We start from the raw sequence: 20,863 nt of genomic DNA on the forward strand, positions 1-20,863 counted from the left end.
AGCAATGCCGCACGTCCGTGATGGGAAGATTGAAGCCGACTGCAGCCTCTATGTACAGGCCCTTCTCTGCAGTGATGGTCTGTGCAGGGTGGGGGGACAGCGATCACTGACGAGCCATGCTCAGCCTCCTGTGCTCAGCAGCCTGTGTCCATCCCTGAACAACAAGGGCGCTGACGGACCGGAGACTCAGGCTTTGAAGGAGCAGCTCAGAGATGGAGCTGGGTTTTATTTATTTATTTATGTACGTATTTATGTATTTTTAGCAGAGAAAAGAGACCTGCAGAATACCTTGAAATATTCAAAGGGCTCCCACATAGAGGAGGGATTACATTTATTCAGAGTTGTTCCAGAGGCTGCCAAAGAACCAATGTATCGGAGAAGTCAGTTGGTGGAAGGGGTGCTGAGCTCCGAATGAGGCTGCTTTGGCGATTAGAACTGTCCAAATATGCAACACGCTGCCTTTTGCAATCCTCAGCGCTTTGCAGGAGGACGGGATGGCCTGGGCCTCTTTTGCAAGTCACCCTTTGCTGCTGGGCCCTTTCTGTCTGCCCAGATGTTAAGCTGGCCTGCCTGTCGCTACTCAAGCCACCTTTGTGAGGTCCTTTGAAACTCTTTGATCGAATCATTCGTCATTCTGAATCATAGGTCCTCTTAGTTTTCCTCTCCCTAGCCTGAATTGATTAAATATAGCAGCAGTCCTTGGTAAAAATAGTCTGTCTAAAGCCCATTCTTACTTTTTAAAACCCTGTTAACAAGAAGCACATGTATTTCAATGCATAATACAGATTGAGCCCAAGTTAGCTTCCATACAAGAAAATATAGATTTTTTTTTTGGCTTTTGCTGGATTGCATGCTAAATTTTGGTAATCTATAAACAGATTTCAGAGACACCAACGGGTTGAGGAACCAAGGACATAATTGGTATGTGACATGAAGGAGTCACATCCAAGGCTGAAAAAAAAAATCCTTTTCAGTTAAAGGGAGCATTCCAACCTCCAAAAAATAGAAGGCTTGCAAAGAACAGTCAGAGGATGATGACAATCTGGTAACAGACCAATGCTTCACTTACATTTCACTCAGGCCTGAGAAACATCTAATGCCTTTCACTTTGTGTTTGTGTGTGTTAAACAACAGCTAACCTTCACAGCCAGTCCCAGGAGCCATGTAGTTGAGGGGTCCTCCTGTTCATTTCTCAAATTGGAAATCAATGAGCTTGAATTCAGCAAAAATCTCCCAAGGTCTTCCTAAGGCAAGACCCTTGCAAGGCACTGTTTGATCAGAGCTGATGAGCCCCCCTTAGGTGCTCGCTAACTGAGGAACATATGTGTACCAGGGGCCTTCTGCATCTTGAGGATGAGCAAGCTGGACAAGGTCCCGTTCTTAAGGGAGCATTTGCTTTCTGGCAGGGTCAGCCGAGGCATGTCTGAGGAAGTGCATGTGAGCTGAGATCTGAAGGACAGACTAGAACTAGGCATGCAGAGATCCGAGGTAGTGCAGGCAGTACAAAAGGCCAGGGCAGGAAACCCGCAGGAAGCTCATAATCGCACCATTGCCGCTTCCAATTGTGAAGACCCAGGCAAGACTACAGAGCTTTAAAGTCAGATGCCAAAGGTAATTTCAGGCTGTGAAAGGGAACAAATCCTCTGCCTGCAGTGCTGCTAAGGCTGCTGAAGGGAGGAGAGGCAAAGAACTGGCAAAAAACTCCTGGGGGTGAGGACCTGGCCTCCCAGTTTGCAAGGCAGCCCCAGCCCTAGTCACCACACCCCCCACCATGCAGTCACGTGCCACTCCAGAAAGAGGACAACCCCTGTGCCCTAACCAGTTTCTGCCTTGCTTCTCCTAGTGGATTGACATACACCAGAATTTTTTTCTTTTGTTTGTTTGTTTCGTGTAGGGTTTTGTTGGTCCCTTTCCAAGTATCAATCAAAACTCCATGCCAGCCTCCACTCCTTGGAAAAAATGAAATGAAATGACGTGCCTGTTGGTTTGTTTGGTTTTTTTTTTTTTTTTCCTTTTCAGCTGGGTAATGCCTTGCGATTTGCATTTGTTGAAGGAATTGAGCTTAAATCCCGAGGCCGAGCCATCTGAAGTCATTTCTGCCTCGCTTATTCTGTGTGGAGGGTACGCGATTGCCAAAAGCCAAAATGGACCAAATGTCTTATTCTAGGACACAACCCTCTCAGCAAGCTCCTCTTCTGGGGGCACATACGTTCATTCACCTGCTGTTCCAGTACCCCGCACCCGCTCCTTCCCCTGTTAACCTCGCTTTGCAGCGGCAACAGCCCCTCTCTGGGCTCTGCCTCGGGCTTTGAATCTGGGGAGCAAGTCATCTGTGTCTTCCGAATATTCCACAACCCAATAAATTAAAAAAAAATAAATAAATTTCCCTCCTGGGGGGAGTGAGGGTGATCTTCATGCCTGAGGGAAATGGCTCCTGCTCTGGCAGTTACAGTCGCCTACTCTGACGCCTTAGGGGGACTGTCCCCAAGGTTTTCGGGGCCACTAGGAAGGAAGGAGACCGGGCCTCCGTCCCCGTCCCGGGGTGGGGCTCCCCTCGACCCAGGAGCGGGGGGAAGGGCGGGTGTTTGCGTGCCTGGGAACTTGGCTGGGGCTGCGGGATGCGGCGTTCTGAGGCGACAGATGAGGGATCGGGGCGTGTGGGCAGCCGACTGCGGAATTCCTGCGCGCGGCTGCCGGAGGGGCGTCTGCAGGCGGCGAGCGCGAGGCCGGCGTGCCCGCCTGGCAGCGGAGGGCGAGGGGTCGCGCCAAGGACACGGCCCCGCGCGGACACTGCCCGAGCGCGCCCGCGGCGCACCCCGAGGGGGCGGCGAGCCCCGCACGCCCGGGGAGGCGCCGTCCACGCGGCGGGCACGCAGCAGCGCGTCGGCAGAGGCGCCCGGCCCGGGGTCCGCGGGCCGCAGCCCGGCAGGGCGCGGGCGCGGCGCGGCACGGCGCGGCGCGGCGCGCGCGGCCTCGATCCGGGTTCCTGGGGGCGGCGCGGTGGGGCGGGGCTTGCGCGGCGGCGGGGGCGCGCGCGCTCCGGAGGGCGGGGGCGGAGGGGGCGGGGCCGCGCCGCCCGCGCCGCGCCGGGCGCTCTCGGCCAATGAGCGGCGTCCACATGCCGCGGCGGCGGCGAGAGGGGAGGCAGCGGCCGATAAATGCTATTAGAGCAGCCGCCGCCGCGCCGTCCCCGACGCCACCTCCCGCGCCGCGCTCGCCGCAGTTTCCTCCGCCGCTGTCGGGGCCGCGGAGCCGAGGGCCCCGGGCGAGCGCGCCGCGCGCCCCGCCGCCTCCTCGCCGCCGCCTCTCCGTGCCGCCCTCGGGGGTCGGTCGGGCGCCCCTGCCGCGGGGGCCGCGAGTGGCCGCGGGAGAGCCGGGAGCGGGCGCGGGGGCCGCGGCCTGCGCGCCGGGCGCCTCGAGGCCCCAGGAGGCCCTCGCGGGCGGGCGCCGCGCCGGGGGCGGTTGTCCGGGCCGGGGGGCGGCGGGAGCGGCCCGCGGGCAGCCCGGGCGCCCCGAGCGGCACGAGCCCGCCGCGGCCCGGGTGCGAGGCGCCGAGCCGGCGGCCGCGGGGACGGGAGGCGAGGCCGGCCGGGCCGCCCCGCCGCCATGGAGAACGCGCACACAAAGACGGTGGAGGAGGTGCTGGGCCACTTCGGCGTCAACGAGAGCACGGGGCTGAGCCTGGAGCAGGTCAAGAAGCTCAAGGAGAAATGGGGCTCCAACGGTAGGCGCGGGCCGGGGAAGATGGCTGACGGGCCCCACCTCGTGCGCCGCGGCCCGCCGCCCGCCCGTGACCTTCCCGCCGCGGCCCCGCGGCCGCCCGGCCCGCGCCGACGGGGGCCCGGCCGGGGCGCCGGCGCGGACGGAGCCGCAGGGAGGCCCCGGGGCGGGAGCCGCCGTCGGGGGCGGCGGCCGCGCGCGCCCCGGGGGGCTCCGGGTCTGGTCGGAGGCTCTCGGGGCAACGTGTAGCGCGGCTCCCGGACACGCGCACACACGCACACACACACAAACACACACAAACACCCCGGAATGGTGGCACGTCCACGCGTCCAGCCGCCCTTTTTCCCGAGACGGCGGTGGGTCCGGCGGGTCTGGGAAAGCCCGAGCTAAATAAAATCTTTTTCTCCCCCCCCCCCCCTTGACACGTTGCCTGGCGAATGTCGACATCCTGCAGAGTTGCCGGCTGAAGAAGGTGAGTGCTTTTTTAACGCCCCCCCCGCCCCCACCCGTTTTTCAGCTCCGCGTGTGTAGATGTTGAGATGACGTTTACGACGAACGTGTTTGTTTCTAACAGGGAAAACCCTGCTGGAACTTGTGATCGAGCAGTTCGAAGACCTACTAGTTAGAATTTTGTTGCTGGCGGCGTGTATATCTTTTGTAAGTACAGAGGGTTTTGTTATTTTTCTCCAAAAAAAAAAAAAAAGAAAAAAAGTTAAGGGTGTTTATGCCGCAGATGAAAAATCCCCCGAAAAGAACGGCGTCTCGGGAGAGCTGTCTTACAGGGAGATGGGAGTTGGCTCTCCATATTGTTGCTGTTAATTTGGCTGTTTTTAAATTATGAGAACAGCTTCGGTTCTTCACCTACGTACGGAAAATCAGTGGCTGTCCCGCTTTTGCACTGCAGTTAGGAAAAGCTTTCCTGAGCGTGGCAGGGCTTTATCAGTTCTTAGGACCGTATCTTGATTTAAAAAACTCTCACTGGGAGCCTTTTTCTGTTGTGTCTCTTCCATCATGTGAGATCACGCAAAGATGATGATGTGCTCTTTGTGGTCTTAAATAGAACTTACAAAAAGGAATATTCCAGTTACTCCTTCCTGGTAGTGGCAAGGTGACAGTTGTTTCTGACAGTGACAAGAATGATGACGGCAACGATGGCACCACTGTTGACCAAATTTGGTCACTGACCTTTAGGGTGGTATATTTATCTAGATTGGACCCCTGTCTTGAGTGACTTGTTGAGTGAGAGAACAAGGTACACTTGGTTCTAGATCTTAAATGGGGAAAAAAAAAGTATTTTCTCTTTTTCCGTATGTGCTTGCCTGCAGTCCTATATGGTTGCTAAGAAACTGTTGAAATGCCAAGAGTTACAGCAGAAGAAAGGTGCTGTTGGTTATAGAGACTATTCTGAGGTTATTAACATTTTTGCTCCATATTTTGTACTGCATTTATTTCTTGGACTGAGGACTTTGTATTTTCCTTAAAATGGCCACCATATGATACAAGATACCTTTTTCAAAGTTGCAGTATTTTATTCCGATGAAAAACATCAGGGGAAGTGAAATTCACCCATTACCACTTTTTTTTTTTTAAAGGCTTTGCAAATTGAGTCGACTTTAGTTTCATTTTTGTGTGTTTTATGGTCTGCAGGCCCCTTTATCTCTGTCACAGCCATGCCATAGAGAGCTGTTTTCAGGACTACATAAATGAAGCAGTGGGCGTTTTTAAAGTCAGTATCTGCCAGTGGGCTTTAATGTAGTCTTCATATTATTTAGCGTGCTGAAAAATCCATTTCCCCTTATCTCACAGAGCTGCCACTTCACCAGTTAAGGTACGGAAGTGGTAGAGCTGTTTGATTAAGTAGTTTTAATACATTGTCATTGGACAAAACAAATGATGTGTTTGACGCTAGTATGATATCTCTAATTTAGATACGTAATTCTGAAATAGTCATACACCTTTGACTTAAATTACTGGGGTCTGTTAAGGTCATCAGGGAGTTAAAATTAGCCAGTGTATATAAGCCAGAGATAAATAAATTTTTATTGCATTATTCCATGTGTGTAACTTCAGTGTTATGGCAACAGTGGTGTTTCTAAGTAAGCCATTGGTTATTGGAATTTCTGAAGACTCTTGTGGCCATTTTGAGTTTATGTTGAATTTAATGATTTTTTTTTTTTTTTTAAGCGAATGTGTTTCTAGTTTCAAGGCCTTTTTATTCTGGTTTTGGGGCCACACCCAGCAGTGCTCAGGGTTTGCTCCTGGCTCTGCTCTTAGGGATCACTCCTGGCTCGGGGAACCATATGGGATGCCAGGGATCGAATCCCAGGGTCTGCTGTGTACAAGGGAAGCAAGCACCCTGCCCACTGTACTATCTCTTTGGCCCCTCTGCACCTTGTTGGATGTAATTTTAGGACTTTTGTTGTAAGGTAGGATGCTGAGGGTTTTTTATGTGTGTGTGTTGGGGAGCAGGTCTCGGGTTGCATCCAGCCCTCCAAGTGTTTCTCCTGAGTCTGTCCTCAGGGATCATTCCTGGCACAGCTCAGAGGACTGTGTGTGGTACTGGGGGCTGAACCCTGGTTGGCGAGGTATAGGCAAGTACTCTCTCCTCTGACGCTGAATTTTAGCTTTATAGAGCCGAGTTCTGGAGTTTAGGTTCGGGTGGGTTTTTGCTCAGGAAGTGAACTACATTAAATTATTTTGAGTTTCTAAAAAATGAGTTTTAAAACATGTAAGTATGGTTGCTATAGAAATCTATTGGCTTTGATTTAAGAAATTTCAACTATTAAACCTGTTTTGTTTATTTTCTTTGTAAGTTTGGTTCTGTGACTTCATCGTACTTGACCTTTTCATTCCTCCTTTATCTTTTTTTGTGTAGTTTATTCTTTCTAGTTAGGAAAGACACTGAACGTTTCGTTTCTTTTGGAGAGGTGAAAAGGCAGTTCTTACGTAGACACGACAAGCACATCATCAGATTCTGCGCAAGTTAAAAATGTCAAGTCTGGGCTGGAGGGATAGTGCAGCGGGTGGTGCTAGCATTGCCCGCCTTGACCCACGGTCATCCCCAGCACCCCATATGGTCCCCAGGCTCGCGGCCAGGAGAAACCCCTGAGCACTACTGCGTGTAGCCAACCTCCTCTTCTACCACCACCAAAATAAAAGATGGGTTTTGGTGATTTATTTCAAATATTAAACTAAGTAGTAAACAGTTAACCATAGTTAATATTTTGCTGTGGCAGAAAGTAGGAAACTGCATTAATGTTTTACACTTGTGACCGACCTGTAAAGAAAAAAATTTAACTTGTACTATCACCAAAATAGTTTGGGTTTTTTTTTTTTTTTTTTTTAAGGGCACTTGAGTTGGAAGAAGAGAACTCTATTTTCTCTCATTATGTATGAAGTAACAGGAATTCCCTACTTGGGTGTTTGGGATTTTGTCATTTTGAATGCCTGCCTTCCCTCTCTTACTGCTTTGTTTGGTATTTATTGAGCACCCGGTACAGGATGCGGCCTCTGGGAATATAGCGTTAAGCAGCTGCGTATAAGTTAAGTTTCTGGAGATACGACTGAGCAAAAGCAGTGCAGACAGGTTAAAAATTAAAAATGATCTGTCTGCATTGCTTGGGGGTGAGAGGTGAACTTATGGACCATGTCTGGCGACCCTCAGGGGTTACTCTTGGCTCTGCACTCCGGAATTACTCCTGATGGTGTTTGAAAGGGGACCATATGGAATATGCCGGGAATTGAACCCGGGTTGGCCGTGCATATGGCTGTCATATTTAACTTATTCTTTATGGAGTATTTGGAAACATTTTCTGCCTGTCCAGTGTCAGTATATTTTGTGTGCTTTTTATGTAAGCCATAGTTGTGGAGTATAGAGGCTGTATCATTATAATGCTGTAAGGCATCTTGCATTTCAATAATATATTACTCGTCCCCTTGGCCTCTCCTTACTCTCCTTCCTACCTGCTTCCTCATCTCAGAATCTTTGGTTTGTGAGTTAAAGTTTTACTTTTCAGTAGGACAAAACCAGTAAAGACATGGGACCAGAATATAATTGACTTCATTGGTTCTTTATTGATGAAACATGGTTGATCTTCATTTTGAGCTCTCTTGTATTTAAAATTCTTTGGGTAATTTGTGGTTTTAAAAATGAATATTATTCAGGAAATCGGTGGATGTCAATTTTAAATAGGTTCAGCATCACCTGTCTGCTCCTAAACTTGATTTGTCCACTAGTTTTTGTTTGTTTGTTTTTTACTTTTTGGGTCACACCCGGCGATGCGCAGGGGTTACTCCTGGCTCTGCACTCAGGAATTACTCCTGGCGGTGCTCAGGGGACCATATGGGATGCTGGGAATTGAACCCGGGTCGGCTGCATGCAAGGCAAACGCCCTACCTGCTGCACTATCTCTCCAGCCCCGATTTGTCCACTCGTTTTTAATTTCTTTTTTTTCCTTTTTTGGGTCACACCCGGTGATACACAGGGGTTATCGCTGGCTCATGCACTCAGGGATTACTCCTGGCGTTGCTCGGGGGACCATATGGGATGCTGGGAATCGAACCCGGGTTGGCCGTGTGCAAGGCAAACGCCCTACCCACTGTGCTAATCGCTCTAGCCCCCACCACTAATTTTAATTTATACTTTATAGAAGTAACATTGGTTTACAAGAGTGTAAATGTTTATATGCTTTATGTCCACTAGTTTTTCATCAAGCAATAATTAGTATAGATGTAGAATCTTCAAATAATTGAATGCCTGTTTCTCTTTCTATTTTTCTTTTGGGTGTTGGGCCACATCCGGTGAGTTCAGGACTCACTCCTGACTGCATTCCAGGATTGTTCCTGGTGGAGCTTGGGGGGGGGTTACTGTGTGGAGTGCCAGGGGTTGAACCCAGGACGGCAAGCACCTTAACTTCTGTACTATCTCTCTGGCCTTATGCCTGCATTTATTAAACAGAAACATCAAAAACCATGGAAGAAAAGGCTACTATGTTTTACAGATTAGGATTATTAGAGGGGCCAGAGCAATAGTACAGTGGAGCGCTCCCGGTCTTGCTTTCGTGACCCAGGCTTGATCCCTGGCTTCCCAAGCACCACCAGGTATGGCCCCCAGGACACACAAAAAAAAGGTATCATTTATGCTAAAGGACTACACATTTTGTAATTAATAGAGGTTTGTCCTAGCAATCTTGTTTTATTTTTCTTTGCGCCAACTGTCACTGCAGTTCCTCAGGCCTCACTGCCAAAAGGGAAATTTCATACCCATTTTAACAAGGTGTGAAGCTTATCTTAGACTTGCTAATGCCTCACTGACCTTTTGGAAAGGTCCTAGTTACTCTTCAAGTTGAGCAATTTTTCTCCAAGAGCCAATTAAGCTTCTTATTTTTGATATATTCTCCTTGGCAAATGTTTGGAAGAGTAGTATCTGCGCAGCTGTGATCTTGCATCTTTCAAATTTTATGGCTTCCTAGAGGAGGTTTCATTCTGGCTTTAGGCCTGGTATTAACGTCTGGAATGCCCTGTTGAAAACTTGCAGCAGCATTTATATTCTGCTTTTCTGCCTGCCCTTACTTTGTAGCGTTGCTGATGAATGGCATCTTCCAGAACCCGGGCCTGGTTGATTTGGTTTTTTCCCCTGCTTAATGGATATTGTCTGTGGAGTGTTACCTACTTTTTTTACTTGAAAATTACCTGTTTTTATTTTTTTCAACTTTGGGGTATCTTACCCAGTTTCAAAGTTCTGCTGATTACAGATGTAGTCATTATTGGTTTCACTAATGCTGCAGCATTGTTTAATGAATACATCTTAATTTGAATTTCATTTTATTGTAGGGTGTGGTCCCAGCTGTACTTGAGCTTAGGTACCCCTTGACACTGGGCCTGGTGGTCTTACTGCAGTGTTGCACTTGCCTTTCTGGGTGTGTTCCGGGGGCCTTGTGCTGGGGGTGGAAGGAGCCCAGGGCCGCAAGCATACAAGCATACAAGCCATGCATGCACGTTTATCTTTTGTTTCTCTTTTTGGTTGGTTTGTTTTGGGCTTTTTTTTTTTTTTTTTTTTTTTTTTAGGGGGGTGGTCCACACCCAGTGATGCTCAGGGGTTACTCTTGGCTCTGCACTCAGGAGTTATTCCTGGTATTGCTGAGGAACCATATGGGATGCCGGAGATTGAACCCGGGTCGACCGAATGCAAGGCAAACACTCCTACCCGCTGTGCTATCGCTCCAGCCCTGCACTCTTACCTTTTGAGCTATAGACTTGGCCCTAAATAGATCTTCAAAGAAAAAAGACTTACAAAGTTTGTAAACATTTAAACAATGTCTTAAAAAGGCAAATTTTGCCTCCCAGATTAAATCAATAGATATGTTTAATATCCTTTTTCTGGATGGCAGAAAGGTTCTTAATTTTTAACTGCCTATATTGATCATTTAAGAAAATTTGGGAGGGGAGGATTTGGGCTCAGGGATCACTCCTTATGGTGCTCAGGGGACTGTAATGGGTTCTGGGGGTGGAACTTGGGTCAGTGCGTGCAAAGCAAGCGCTTGGCTCACCATGCTGTCTTGCTGGCTCTCACCCCAAATTGTTTAATGTTAAAAAAAATCTAAATGCTTAAAAATTCAGAACCAATTCCTAGTGATGCCTAGGGCTTCTTCCTGGCTCTCTGCTCAGGGTTCACTCCTGGTGGTGATTCAGGGAGCGAAGGCTCTTGCTGGGGTTGAACCAGGTCAGTTCAGTGCAAGGCAAGCGCCTTCACCCCTGTACTGCCTCCGGCCGTTCATTGCTATTTGACAGTCCTCTCTTTCCATCTTACAGGTGCTCAGCTCTGATAGGTGGTCCACTTTCTTAACTTGGCCTCCGCTTTTAAATGTTTCTTTGGGAAAGGGGTCAGGGTGGTACTCAGGGCTATTCATGGCTTAATGCTTAGATGATCGACTTTGATTCTATGAGTTTGTTAAGGAGTTGTGATTTTATAGCATTAAGAAATTGTAGTTTTGGGGCTGGAGAGATAGCACAGCGGGTAGGGCGTTTGCCTTGCACGCGGCCAACCCGGGTTCAATCCCCAGCATCCCATATGGTCCCCTGAGCACCGCCAGGAGTAATTCCTGAGTGCATGAGCCAGGAGTAACCCCTGTGCATTGCCAGGTGTGACCCAAAAAGCAAAAAAAAAAAAAAAAAGAAATTGTAGTTTTGATTTTCAAGATCCATGAACAAGATATAAACTGGTTGTTACAACATTTACCACTGTGTTTAAGTAAAAAGATTCTTTTTGCCTGAATTCTATGGTTGTGGAGTGTCAGTAATCCTAAAAGTATGCAACAGTTCTTTTTGCAACAGTATTTAATGCAACAATATTATTTCTTCTTTAGGTTTTGGCTTGGTTTGAAGAAGGTGAAGAAACAATCACAGCCTTTGTAGAACCCTTTGTAATCTTACTTATATTAGTAGCCAACGCAATTGTGGGTGTATGGCAGGTAAGCAGCAGATTCTATAATGCTAAATTTTCTTAAGTGATTTGTTATGTTTCTTTTGATGTGTTGACTAAAAATACCTCAACATTTTGACTAAAACAACTGAAATGTCTTCTGCTTGTATTTTTATCTCTTGTCATTTTATTTAACAGATTTGAGATTGCTTATACAATATATTCATTCCTCTTAAAAACTGTTTATCCTTGGGTTGGAGAAATAGTACAGAGGTTTAAGCATTTGCCTGGCATGTGGCTGAGAGCAGACACTAATTCACCAAAAAAAATTCTTTTTTTGGTTTTGTTTTTGGACCACACCCAGTGCTTCTGAGCATAATCCTGACTGTGCTTAGGGATCATTTCTGATGGGATTCAGGAGACTGCATGGGGTACTGAGGGCTGGACCCGGGTCAGCTGCATGCAAGGCAAAAATACCCTGTCCGCTATACTAATCTCCAGAGGTCCCTCTTCCCCATTTTTAATTTTTTTTTTCTTTTGCTTACCTTTGCACAATGAACAGTGAATGGGAAAAGTTTGTTAAAGGAAATCAGAAAACTTTATTTCCTAGCTGCCTCTTATGATACCTTTTTATTATTATTATTTATTTGTTTTGCTTTTTGGGTCACACCCAGTGATGTACAGGGGCTACTCCTGGCTCATGCACTCTCAGGAATTACTCCTGGCATTGCTCAGGGAACCATATGGGATGCTGGGAATTGAACCTGGGTCGGCAAATGCCCTACCTGCTGTGCTATTGCTCCAGCCCCGATAGCTTTATTTTTAAGCTTCATTGCTGTCTTTGTTTTCTTTAGTGAGAGACAGAGTAAGTGAGTGTGTATAACTATAAAAATTGTGTTATCTCTGGATATATGGCTAGTGGTAAACTTCATGCCATGTATCCATTAAGGCCCTGGATTTGATCCCAGGTATTGTGAAAAAAATTTTCCAAATCTAGTTATCACTGTTTGGATCATGACAGCATTTGTCCATGACCAAGCTCTTAACTTATAGTTAAGCGTTAGCACTTCGGCCAGGCCCATCTCGATGCCAGGGTAGCACACAACTCACCGCTTGCCCTGGGTCCGTCTCGTCCCTCGTCGGGACCCTGCTTTTGGGGGTGCTAGGAAGTAAGGGCAGCAGCTGAGGCTTAGGTCAAGAGAACAGATGCCCAAGAGGAAAATATCACGTAGAGTCAAATGACTCCCAGGTTACAAAAGCATAGCATTTGCTAAGTCTTCCTGTGTCCATACAAAAAGGACATTGCTCTGAATAAACTATGCAAAGGACTCAAGGAGAAGAGAAAAACAATATTTACAAGTCAACAGAACACTAAGAAAGAAGCTACAAATAAACACAAAGGAATGGGAGCACTGTGACTGGAGTAACACAATAAACCTAAACTACCTGAGGCTATGTTATCCTACAGGGAAGTACTGCTTTAGAGCAAAAGAAATACTAGGAGGCACTCTGGGTCATAATTTTTTGATAGTACACTTTAAGGTATATTTAGGTATATTTGTGTTTTCCCAAGAAACACTGCTCTTGGTGAAATTGAGTAAATCTTCACTTGCTTCCTTTTCCCACCCTACTGGATATTTTAATAGTTGTGGAAACAGCTTTTTTTGATTCGGGTTTGGTCTTTTGAGGGAGATGAGAAGAGTTTTGTTTTTGTTTTTGTTTTTTTTTTTTTGCTTTTTGGGTCACACCCGGCGATGCACAGGGGTTACTCCTGGCTCTGCACTCAGGAATCACCCCTGGCGGTGCTCAGGGGATCATATTGGGATGCTGGGAATTGAACCCGGGTCGGCCGCGTGCAAGGCAAACGCCCTACCCGCTGTGCTATTGCTCCAGCCCCGAGAAGAGCTTTTTAAGTAATTTTCAGCTTATACATACATCTAAATACATCTTTGCTATTTTTAATAGGAGCAAAATAGTTTTCTTGGGATAGCTCCTTAACCTTGAATATTCTATTTAAAATTTGTCCTCACCTTTAAGAGGAGGAAATGGGAGTAAAACTCTTTAATTCATAAATTTAGTAGAGCTGCAGAAAAGTTTCAAATTTGAATGCAGTTAAAGAGCAACAGTGATCAGAATTTGTTCTATATTACCAGTAACATTTGGACTTAAGCTGAAGGACCTTTTAGCAGTGGCATTGTGGTTACAAATCTAGATTTCTGCCAGTTAAAAGGTAATACAATTGTAATGATTCTTGAAACAATCTGAGAGATTGGAATAATTTTTGTTATAAATTTTTCAAATGTAAGATATATATCTATCACGTGTGTGTGTGTGTGTGTGTATACACACACACACACACACACCTGTAAACTGTCAAGGGGACTGGAAGGATAACAGTACAGGGCAGAGTTGAAGGTGCCTTTGCATCTCCCTGACCCTGTTCGTATGCACCACATGTCCTCTGCCACCAAGGGTCGCTTCTGCCAGAGTGAGAAATAGCTCCTGAGCACTGCTGGGTGTGGTCCATACCTGGCCCCCGCCCCCCAAAAAAAGCTAGACAGTTTTATTTTCCAAAAAGAAGACAAAATTGTCACATAAGCTTTTCTTTTTCTTTTTTGTTTACCATTAAAACAATTTTTCTGTAGCTTTTTCTCCAACATGACTCAATTTTTGTGAGAACAGTCATCTCTGGCAGTCTCCAACGGGATTACTGCACATCTGTACACTGGAGACAGATTTTTGGAACTCAATGAGACATAACTTGTTTTTCTTAATTTGCTACTCAAAGTATTAGTATGTGCTAAAACATAATCCTAACTTTTAGATAATAATAACTATAGAATCCAGGGCTGGAGCGATAGCACAGCGGGTAGGGCTTTTTGCCTTGCACGTGGCCAACCCAGGTTCAGTTCCCATCTGGTCCCCCGAGCACCGCCAGGAGTGATTCCTGAATGCAGAGCCAGGAGTAACCCCTGAGCACCACCAAGCGTGACCCAAAAAGCAAAAAAAAAAAAAAAAAAATACCCCTCAGAATCCTTGAGGGAGGGCAATTACGTCATAGTTTTGTGGGCAGTAAACAGTCTTTTCTGTGACTTAACCACAGTCATATTTATTAAGTGGGAAAACCTAGGTTGACCTTAGGCAGGTTAGTTCCAGGCCATCAGTTTTCACGTGATTGTGGGTGGGTCTGGCTGGAAGCAAGGGTTTCGTGGAGCGGTGGGGACGGCAGATTGTGGTAGTGGTAGGATCACGCTCTGCTTCTCTCAGACCCCGAGCTCCTCCATGTTCACACAGCTGCACGCGTGTCCAAAGGTAGGAGTTTTAATAAATGAACATATTTCTTTTATATAAGTCTTCTAAAAGTTTAGATTAGAAATTAAAATTTTAATTCCTTAAATGGTGTGTACTTAAAGTGACAGGCATGTATTTGTTAGTACATTTGCCTTTTTTTTTTTTTTTTTAATAATAGGAAAGAAATGCTGAAAATGCTATTGAAGCGCTTAAGGAGTATGAGCCAGAAATGGGCAAAGTGTATCGGCAGGACAGAAAGAGTGTACAACGAATCAAAGCTAAAGACATAGTTCCTGGTGACATTGTAGAGATTGCTGGTAAGTTGAGCTAGCAATTTTGTAATACTAGATTGTGTATATGAATGCAGTTATTGTCTCAGGGTTCATAATTATAACTTGTATGTGTATTTTAATTTGGGGGCCACGTCATTTCTGGCTTAGTTTCCGAGTCACTTGGGTACTTGGGGACCAGGCAATCCCAGGAATCTCAGCTGGATCTCCCACATGCAAAACACATGTTCAGGCCCTTTGAGCTATCTCCTTAGCCCTCATAATTGTTTGTTTGTTTTCCAAACTGGCCACAGACTGGGGTATGGCCTAATAAAGCATATGCCTTGTATGGGTTTGCTTCTGGGCTTGTTTCTCAGGACAATAGGCAAAAAAAGAAAAAAAAATTCGGGGTGGATAGTATGGGGAAAAATTTGCCTTGCATCCCACTGACTTTGGCTTGAACCCCAGCACTAGGTAGGGTTCCCTAGCACTGCTGGTGTTCCTCCAACACCACCCTTCCCCCTCTTCCCAAACTATACTTACATGGAAGTTGGGGATTTGGGTTCATGACAGAGCACATGCTTAAAATACATAAGGCTCCAAATTTGGTCCCGGGATAAAGGAGGAAACTTGTTGCCATATGAACAGATTTTAGTGCCATCCAGATGTTTCAGGTTTTCTGTAAAATTACTACAAAGAGGGCCAGAAAGATAGCTCAAAGCACTGAACTTGTGTGTCACATGCTGGAAGCCCAGGTTCAGTCTCCTGTCACCTTGTCCCAAACCACCTCAGAGAGCAACCCCAAGTACAGCTCTGATCCGGAGGTAATCCCTGAGTATCACCAAGTATGGCCCAACAACAACCCAAAAAAAAAAACAAAACTTGTTCAGAGTTTGGCAACTCCCTTCATGTTGCTGAAAGTGCTTTGAATTTATTGGACTAGATTTTCTAATTATACTATAGAACACTAGCACTGGTGAGATAATGAACTTAATCTTGATTTGGCAGTTGTGAGCAGTTTGTTAGAATACCAGTCAGTGACTATGCAATTTTCTTTGTTGTTTCGGTTCTTGCCACAAATGTTAAGTCATAACTACCGAATTAGGTTGATGATTAGGGCAACTTTATGACTGAAAATAGGTGATGGCCCGAAGGGCTAGATGGCAGGCGTGCTTGCACGGGGACCTGGTTAGATCCCTTCAGTCACGTGCTTTCCCGAGCACCGCCAGGAGTGCTTACTGACAAAAAACCGTATTAACCACAAGAAAGCACGGTGTTTTGACTACCAAGGTGTTTTTGTTTTGTTTTGTTTTTTTTGATTTATTACTTGTATTTTTGGGCTAGACCTGGCAGTGCTTAGGGCTTATGCGTGCGCTGTGCTCGGATTCAGCCCTGGCGGTGCTCGGAGAGTGCAGTTTTCGGACCAAGTCTGGGCAGCCACATGCGAGACAAGTACTTGGAGCCTTGTGCCATCTGTCCTGCCCCAGCCACTGGGGTTTCTCTAAGCTCAGGGGCAAAATAAGGACTTCCCATATTGTATTCACTACTCACGCGCTCCAAATATTAGTCTTTTTCAAATGTGTTCTCTTTCAGTCTGTAGCTATACATTCACACATTAAATTTTTTTTCACACTGAATATTTTGAGAGTAAATTCCAGGTATGATTGCTATTAAATACTTGTGTTTATTTTAAAAATGAAGGATATTTTCTTACATAAATCCAATAGTTATTAAAATCAGGAAATTATAGTACTATTTATAGATCTTTGATTTTTGTCTAGTTATTAAAAGTAAGAAAAATGGGTTAGGAAAGGAATTTCAATGTGATGTAGAAAGTAGGTCAGAATTGGGGGGTGGAGTGTAGTACAGCAGGTAGGGCATTTACCTTGCATGGGGCCGACCCGGGTTTGATTCCTAGCATCCCATAGGGTCCCCCAAGCACCTGAGTGCAGAGCCAGGGAAAACCCCTGAGCATTGGTTGCTAGGTGTGGCCTGAACACCAAAAAAAAAAAAAAAAAAAGGTTAGAATGGGGAACGAAGGCTAGACAGATAGGCTATATTGTGAAGTGAAGAGGTAATAAGGGCCGCATCAGTAATGAAGAGAATTTTTGTTGTTGAAGTAAAACAGATTTTATTTGGAGGATTTTTGAAGGGAAGGAGGAAGAGAAAAGTGGGAGAGTGGAGAGTAAGAGAGACAGAGGAACTCGGGCTTCTCCAAGGGTGGAGAGACCCCTACACACATCCCAGCGTTAGACAGGAAAGCATGAAAGTCCACACATCTCAAGAGGGGAGATTCGGGCGACTCGTGCCCGGGCACCACATGTGCTTGGCCATGCAGGTGCAAGCAGCACAGGGGCTCAGGCAGCATATATGCCAAGAATATTTTTAAAATTTGTGTTGTTAATGTGGTTACAATTATGTTGAAGTTTATGGTCTTGGTGTATGCAGTTACCTAACATCTCTGCCACCCAAGTCTCCAAGACAATCCCCTTTACACCTATCCACATACTCCCCAAAGAAAATAATTAGAAGTTTTTGAATAGTACTTAGGCAAGCGCACGTCATTCAGGGATACTTTAATTCTTCCTGTAGTTTGAGAAATGGGCCTCGATTGAGATCGAAACATGACAGCTTTCGCTAACTAATGGCAGAAGCATGTAGGTGGTAGGGGGTATCCACTTCTATCCCGACACCTCCTCCGGTCCCACAGAGCCAGGAAGAGCCCTGAGCACTGCCACCAGGTCTGGCCCCAACATAAATACTGGCAGGATTTCTCTTTTGAGTGATAATTAGGAAACCATTTGTGCTTCACAAGTGTCTCTCAGATATGATTACAGGTTACACTGTTTGAGTATGTGTGTAAGATTCTCCTTAGTTTGCTTCAGTAGAAGGCAGAGAACCGTCTCAAAAACTGATCTTGATCCTTTAGTCATCTTCCAGCTTGTTTTCTCTTCAACAGGATGGTTTTATTTTTTTACTGAATTCTGGATTGCTCTGTCATTGCCATGTTAGTAGGTCACACTTACTTTTTTGTTAACTTAAACCAGTTGGAGTTACCTTTATTCTTCCCTCTTTCCTTTAAGACCACTTAGTACTGGATAGAGCCATTGACCGCAGTTGACCGCTTGCCTTCATTACTTCCCTGTCTCCTTTCTCCAGCAAGAGTAATGTACTTGGGTTTTACGGGGTTTCTTATTCCAAACATTGCGTATAAATGTTCACACAATATCACTTTTTGTCTGATTGCTCTCATTAAAATCAGAAAGTGGGCGGGAAAGCTCAACAGGTTGAGCTCAACAGGTGCGTGCATCCCTGGTTTTCTGTGACCCCCCAGCACTGCCGGAAGTACCCCTGAACACCGCTAGGTATGACCTACAACCCCCACCACAAGGCCTCCTCATCCCTCAAAAAAAAATTAGTAAAATGAGGACTAGAAGTGCCAGGCATCTTTTTTTTTTTTTTTCTTTTTGGGGTCACACCCAGCGATGCACAGGGGTTACTCCTGGCGGACTTGGGGGACCATATGGGATGCTGGGAAACGACTCGGGTTGGCCGTGTGCAAGGCAAACGCCCTACCCACTGTGCTATCTTTATAAGTGGCCTTTAATCATGTTGGAAAAGCCTGGTCACACTCATGACATTTAGGTTGTCATATTCTTTTGTTTCCTTGTATATTTGTATCTCAATTATATTTAAAAATTTTTAAATATAATTTTTAGTAGAAATGTAAAATATTTTTAAATACTTTTATATAAAATATTTTTAAAAATTTTTAAATAAAGATACAACCAAGTGATCCTCAGGTTACTCCTGGCTCTGCATTCAGGAATCACTTCTGGTGGGCTCAGGGGACCATATGGGATGCTGTACATTAAACGTGGATCAGTCGTGTGGAAGGGAAACACCCTCCTGCTGTACTATCTCTCTCTCTGGCCCTATGTATCCACTTTCTAAATGATAGTTTTGATGGGTGGATTGGGGCGGGGGGTGTTAGTCCTAAGGCATTCATATTAGTCTTATTTTATACTCTTTGTCGCCTGAAGAGGGAAATGGCATGGACTGTGCTTTCAGACATGTTAACTATTACACTCTTAAATATGAGAAGAGGTCTTTTTGTTGTTTGGGGGGATGCTCAGTGGTTATTCCAGGCTCTGCACTCAGGAATCACTCCTGGCAGTGCTCAAGGAACCATATGGGATCCTGGGAATAGAACCCAGGTCGAAGGCAAGCACCCTACCCTCTCTGCTGTCTCTCCAGCCCCCAGAAGGAATCTCTGCTAGAAAAAGGAGAGGTTTGGGAGGTGTTTAAAGATGAGAGCAAGCCAAGTTGCTATTCTGGTACTTGCAGAGAGGAACTGACCCTTTTGTAGTCTTCCTTTAGAATTTAAGGACTATCTCCTAACTTTGGGTGCTAAGATTCCTTTCTTTCAGTGAAGTAAAACCATTTTATTTGGAGAAATTTATTGCAGTGTAAGAGAGAAAGGAGGGGGGGAGCTGTTCGGGGCAGAATCACCTGAGGGGAGAGCCGGGGTACACAGCTCAGGTTGCTGTGCGCGGGCTGCTCAGGTTCCCTTCTGTAGCTTAGAAACATCGGATAGGACAGCTCTGCTGACCTTTATTATGGAAATTGAATCTTTGTGCGCTTGTGCGCTTTTCTTTCCTGGGGACTGGGGATCTAATATAGGACCTCATGTCCAGGACAAGGGCTCCCCAGCCCTCTGCTGAACTTGCCAAAGGCTAAATTAGAAGTGGTAGATTTTGGTGGTTTTTTTTTTTTTTTTTTTTTTTTTTTTTTTTTTTTAGGGAAAAGAGTAAGTTGAATTTTGGATGTTGATAACCTTTTTGTTAACCTTTTCAGGGAGGTGCTTGGGGGATGGAGCAGTAGTATAGAGGCAGGCCCACAAAAAATAAGGAGATAAATGTATTAGCATGTGTGGTAAATGTTTTCTGTAAACCTTAGAAATACCTAGTAGACATGAGACTAGTAGAATTGATCTGGCAAGTAAAAATGTGAAGAGAGCTGCATGGTGTTCCTCTTGGAAGCTACAGTAGTTTTTATGTAAGAAAAACTTCTGAGTGGAATAAAATGTAGGGTAGTAAAATCAGGTATAATTTTTATGATAAATAAGCATTGATTTTTCTGTTTTAACACCTGTACTACTACTCTCCAGGCACAATATCTGTTTCCAAGCTTTCTCTTTCACTTGGCTAATATTATCAAAGTGAATTGAGCTATGATAATCATAAAAGATTTCAGAATTTATATTTATGTCCAGGTGTGTGGGGGGGGTATTGACTTTTTAAGGCCACTGTTTCTAAGATTGTTTAAAACAAATTTCATGTCTCTTGGTAAGCCCGAGTTGATGAATTAATATAAAGACCTAAATATCCTCAGATGAGGGACTTTGTGTGTCCCCGGCGGTTCGGGCAAGGAAGTAAGCCCTGAGCACCACTGGCGGTGGGGGGGCGGAAATTCACATGTGTATGTACATAATAAGATGTCATATATCTTCAGATGACTTCTACAGTACACTTTGAAACAAATCATATTTTATGTAAATGGTAGAAATGAGATCATCTTTTCCCTGATTTCAGAGGAAACTGATTGTATATTTCCTGAACTGAAGAATAAGTTGGCACTAGTAGTGCCAAATTTTCAGGATTCATTACCAAATAATTCTTGGGCAGGGAAAGTGGCTCGGGCTGGTACAGCGCAGGCCGCGTTCACAGGCTGGTGGGCTTACCCCCCCGCACTGTGCGGACCTGCCCGCTCGACTCCCGCCACTGATCCATCTGGCCAGGCAGCAAGAGCCGTGCTCGGCTGACGGTGTGTTGCTTGTGGCTGTGGTGTGGTGCTCAGGCTCTGGAGATCTCAGGCGTAGCGCATGGCGGGCAGCGACTGTGGGAGGCGTCTTCAGCCCCGGAGTAGGCCCTGTTGATGTTCCGATTCCCTCTTTCTGCTGCTGTTGCAGTGACTGCTGGTGTGTGTTCACTGGGTGTCTCTAAGTGTGGAACTCCTGCAGTTTCTAGCTGTAGTGCTCACACCGGTGGTCACGGGGACCACACTCTGTCCTGGCGCATAGGGGAGTGACATCCTGGTCAGCAGAACTTTGGGACTGTGCTTGGCCTACCTGGGAACTGACCTTGTAGACTCTTGCGTACAA

At 46.0% G+C, this 20,863-nt stretch overlaps 1 protein-coding gene across 2 annotated transcripts in view; it reads left to right on the forward strand.

Moving 5' to 3' along the window:
- The first annotated feature begins 3,491 nt into the window (after positions 1–3,491).
- ATP2A2 (ATPase sarcoplasmic/endoplasmic reticulum Ca2+ transporting 2) overlaps positions 3,492–20,863 on the forward strand; it is a 47,328-nt gene continuing 29,956 nt past the window's right edge. For both annotated transcript variants that reach the window (XR_008631369.1, XM_055146618.1), the window contains exons 1-5: positions 3,492–3,724; positions 4,175–4,192; positions 4,295–4,377; positions 11,085–11,189; positions 14,610–14,748. Coding sequence is in view for 1 of the 2 variants with exons in the window: in XM_055146618.1 (XP_055002593.1) it covers positions 3,607–3,724; positions 4,175–4,192; positions 4,295–4,377; positions 11,085–11,189; positions 14,610–14,748 (463 nt within the window). In the remaining variant the exon portion in view is untranslated. The remainder of the gene's footprint in view (positions 3,725–4,174; positions 4,193–4,294; positions 4,378–11,084; positions 11,190–14,609; positions 14,749–20,863) is intronic.

The sequence above is a fragment of the Sorex araneus genome, chromosome 9 (genome assembly GCF_027595985.1).
Source record: "Sorex araneus isolate mSorAra2 chromosome 9, mSorAra2.pri, whole genome shotgun sequence".
In the NCBI taxonomy this organism is placed as follows: Eukaryota; Metazoa; Chordata; class Mammalia; order Eulipotyphla; family Soricidae; genus Sorex; species Sorex araneus.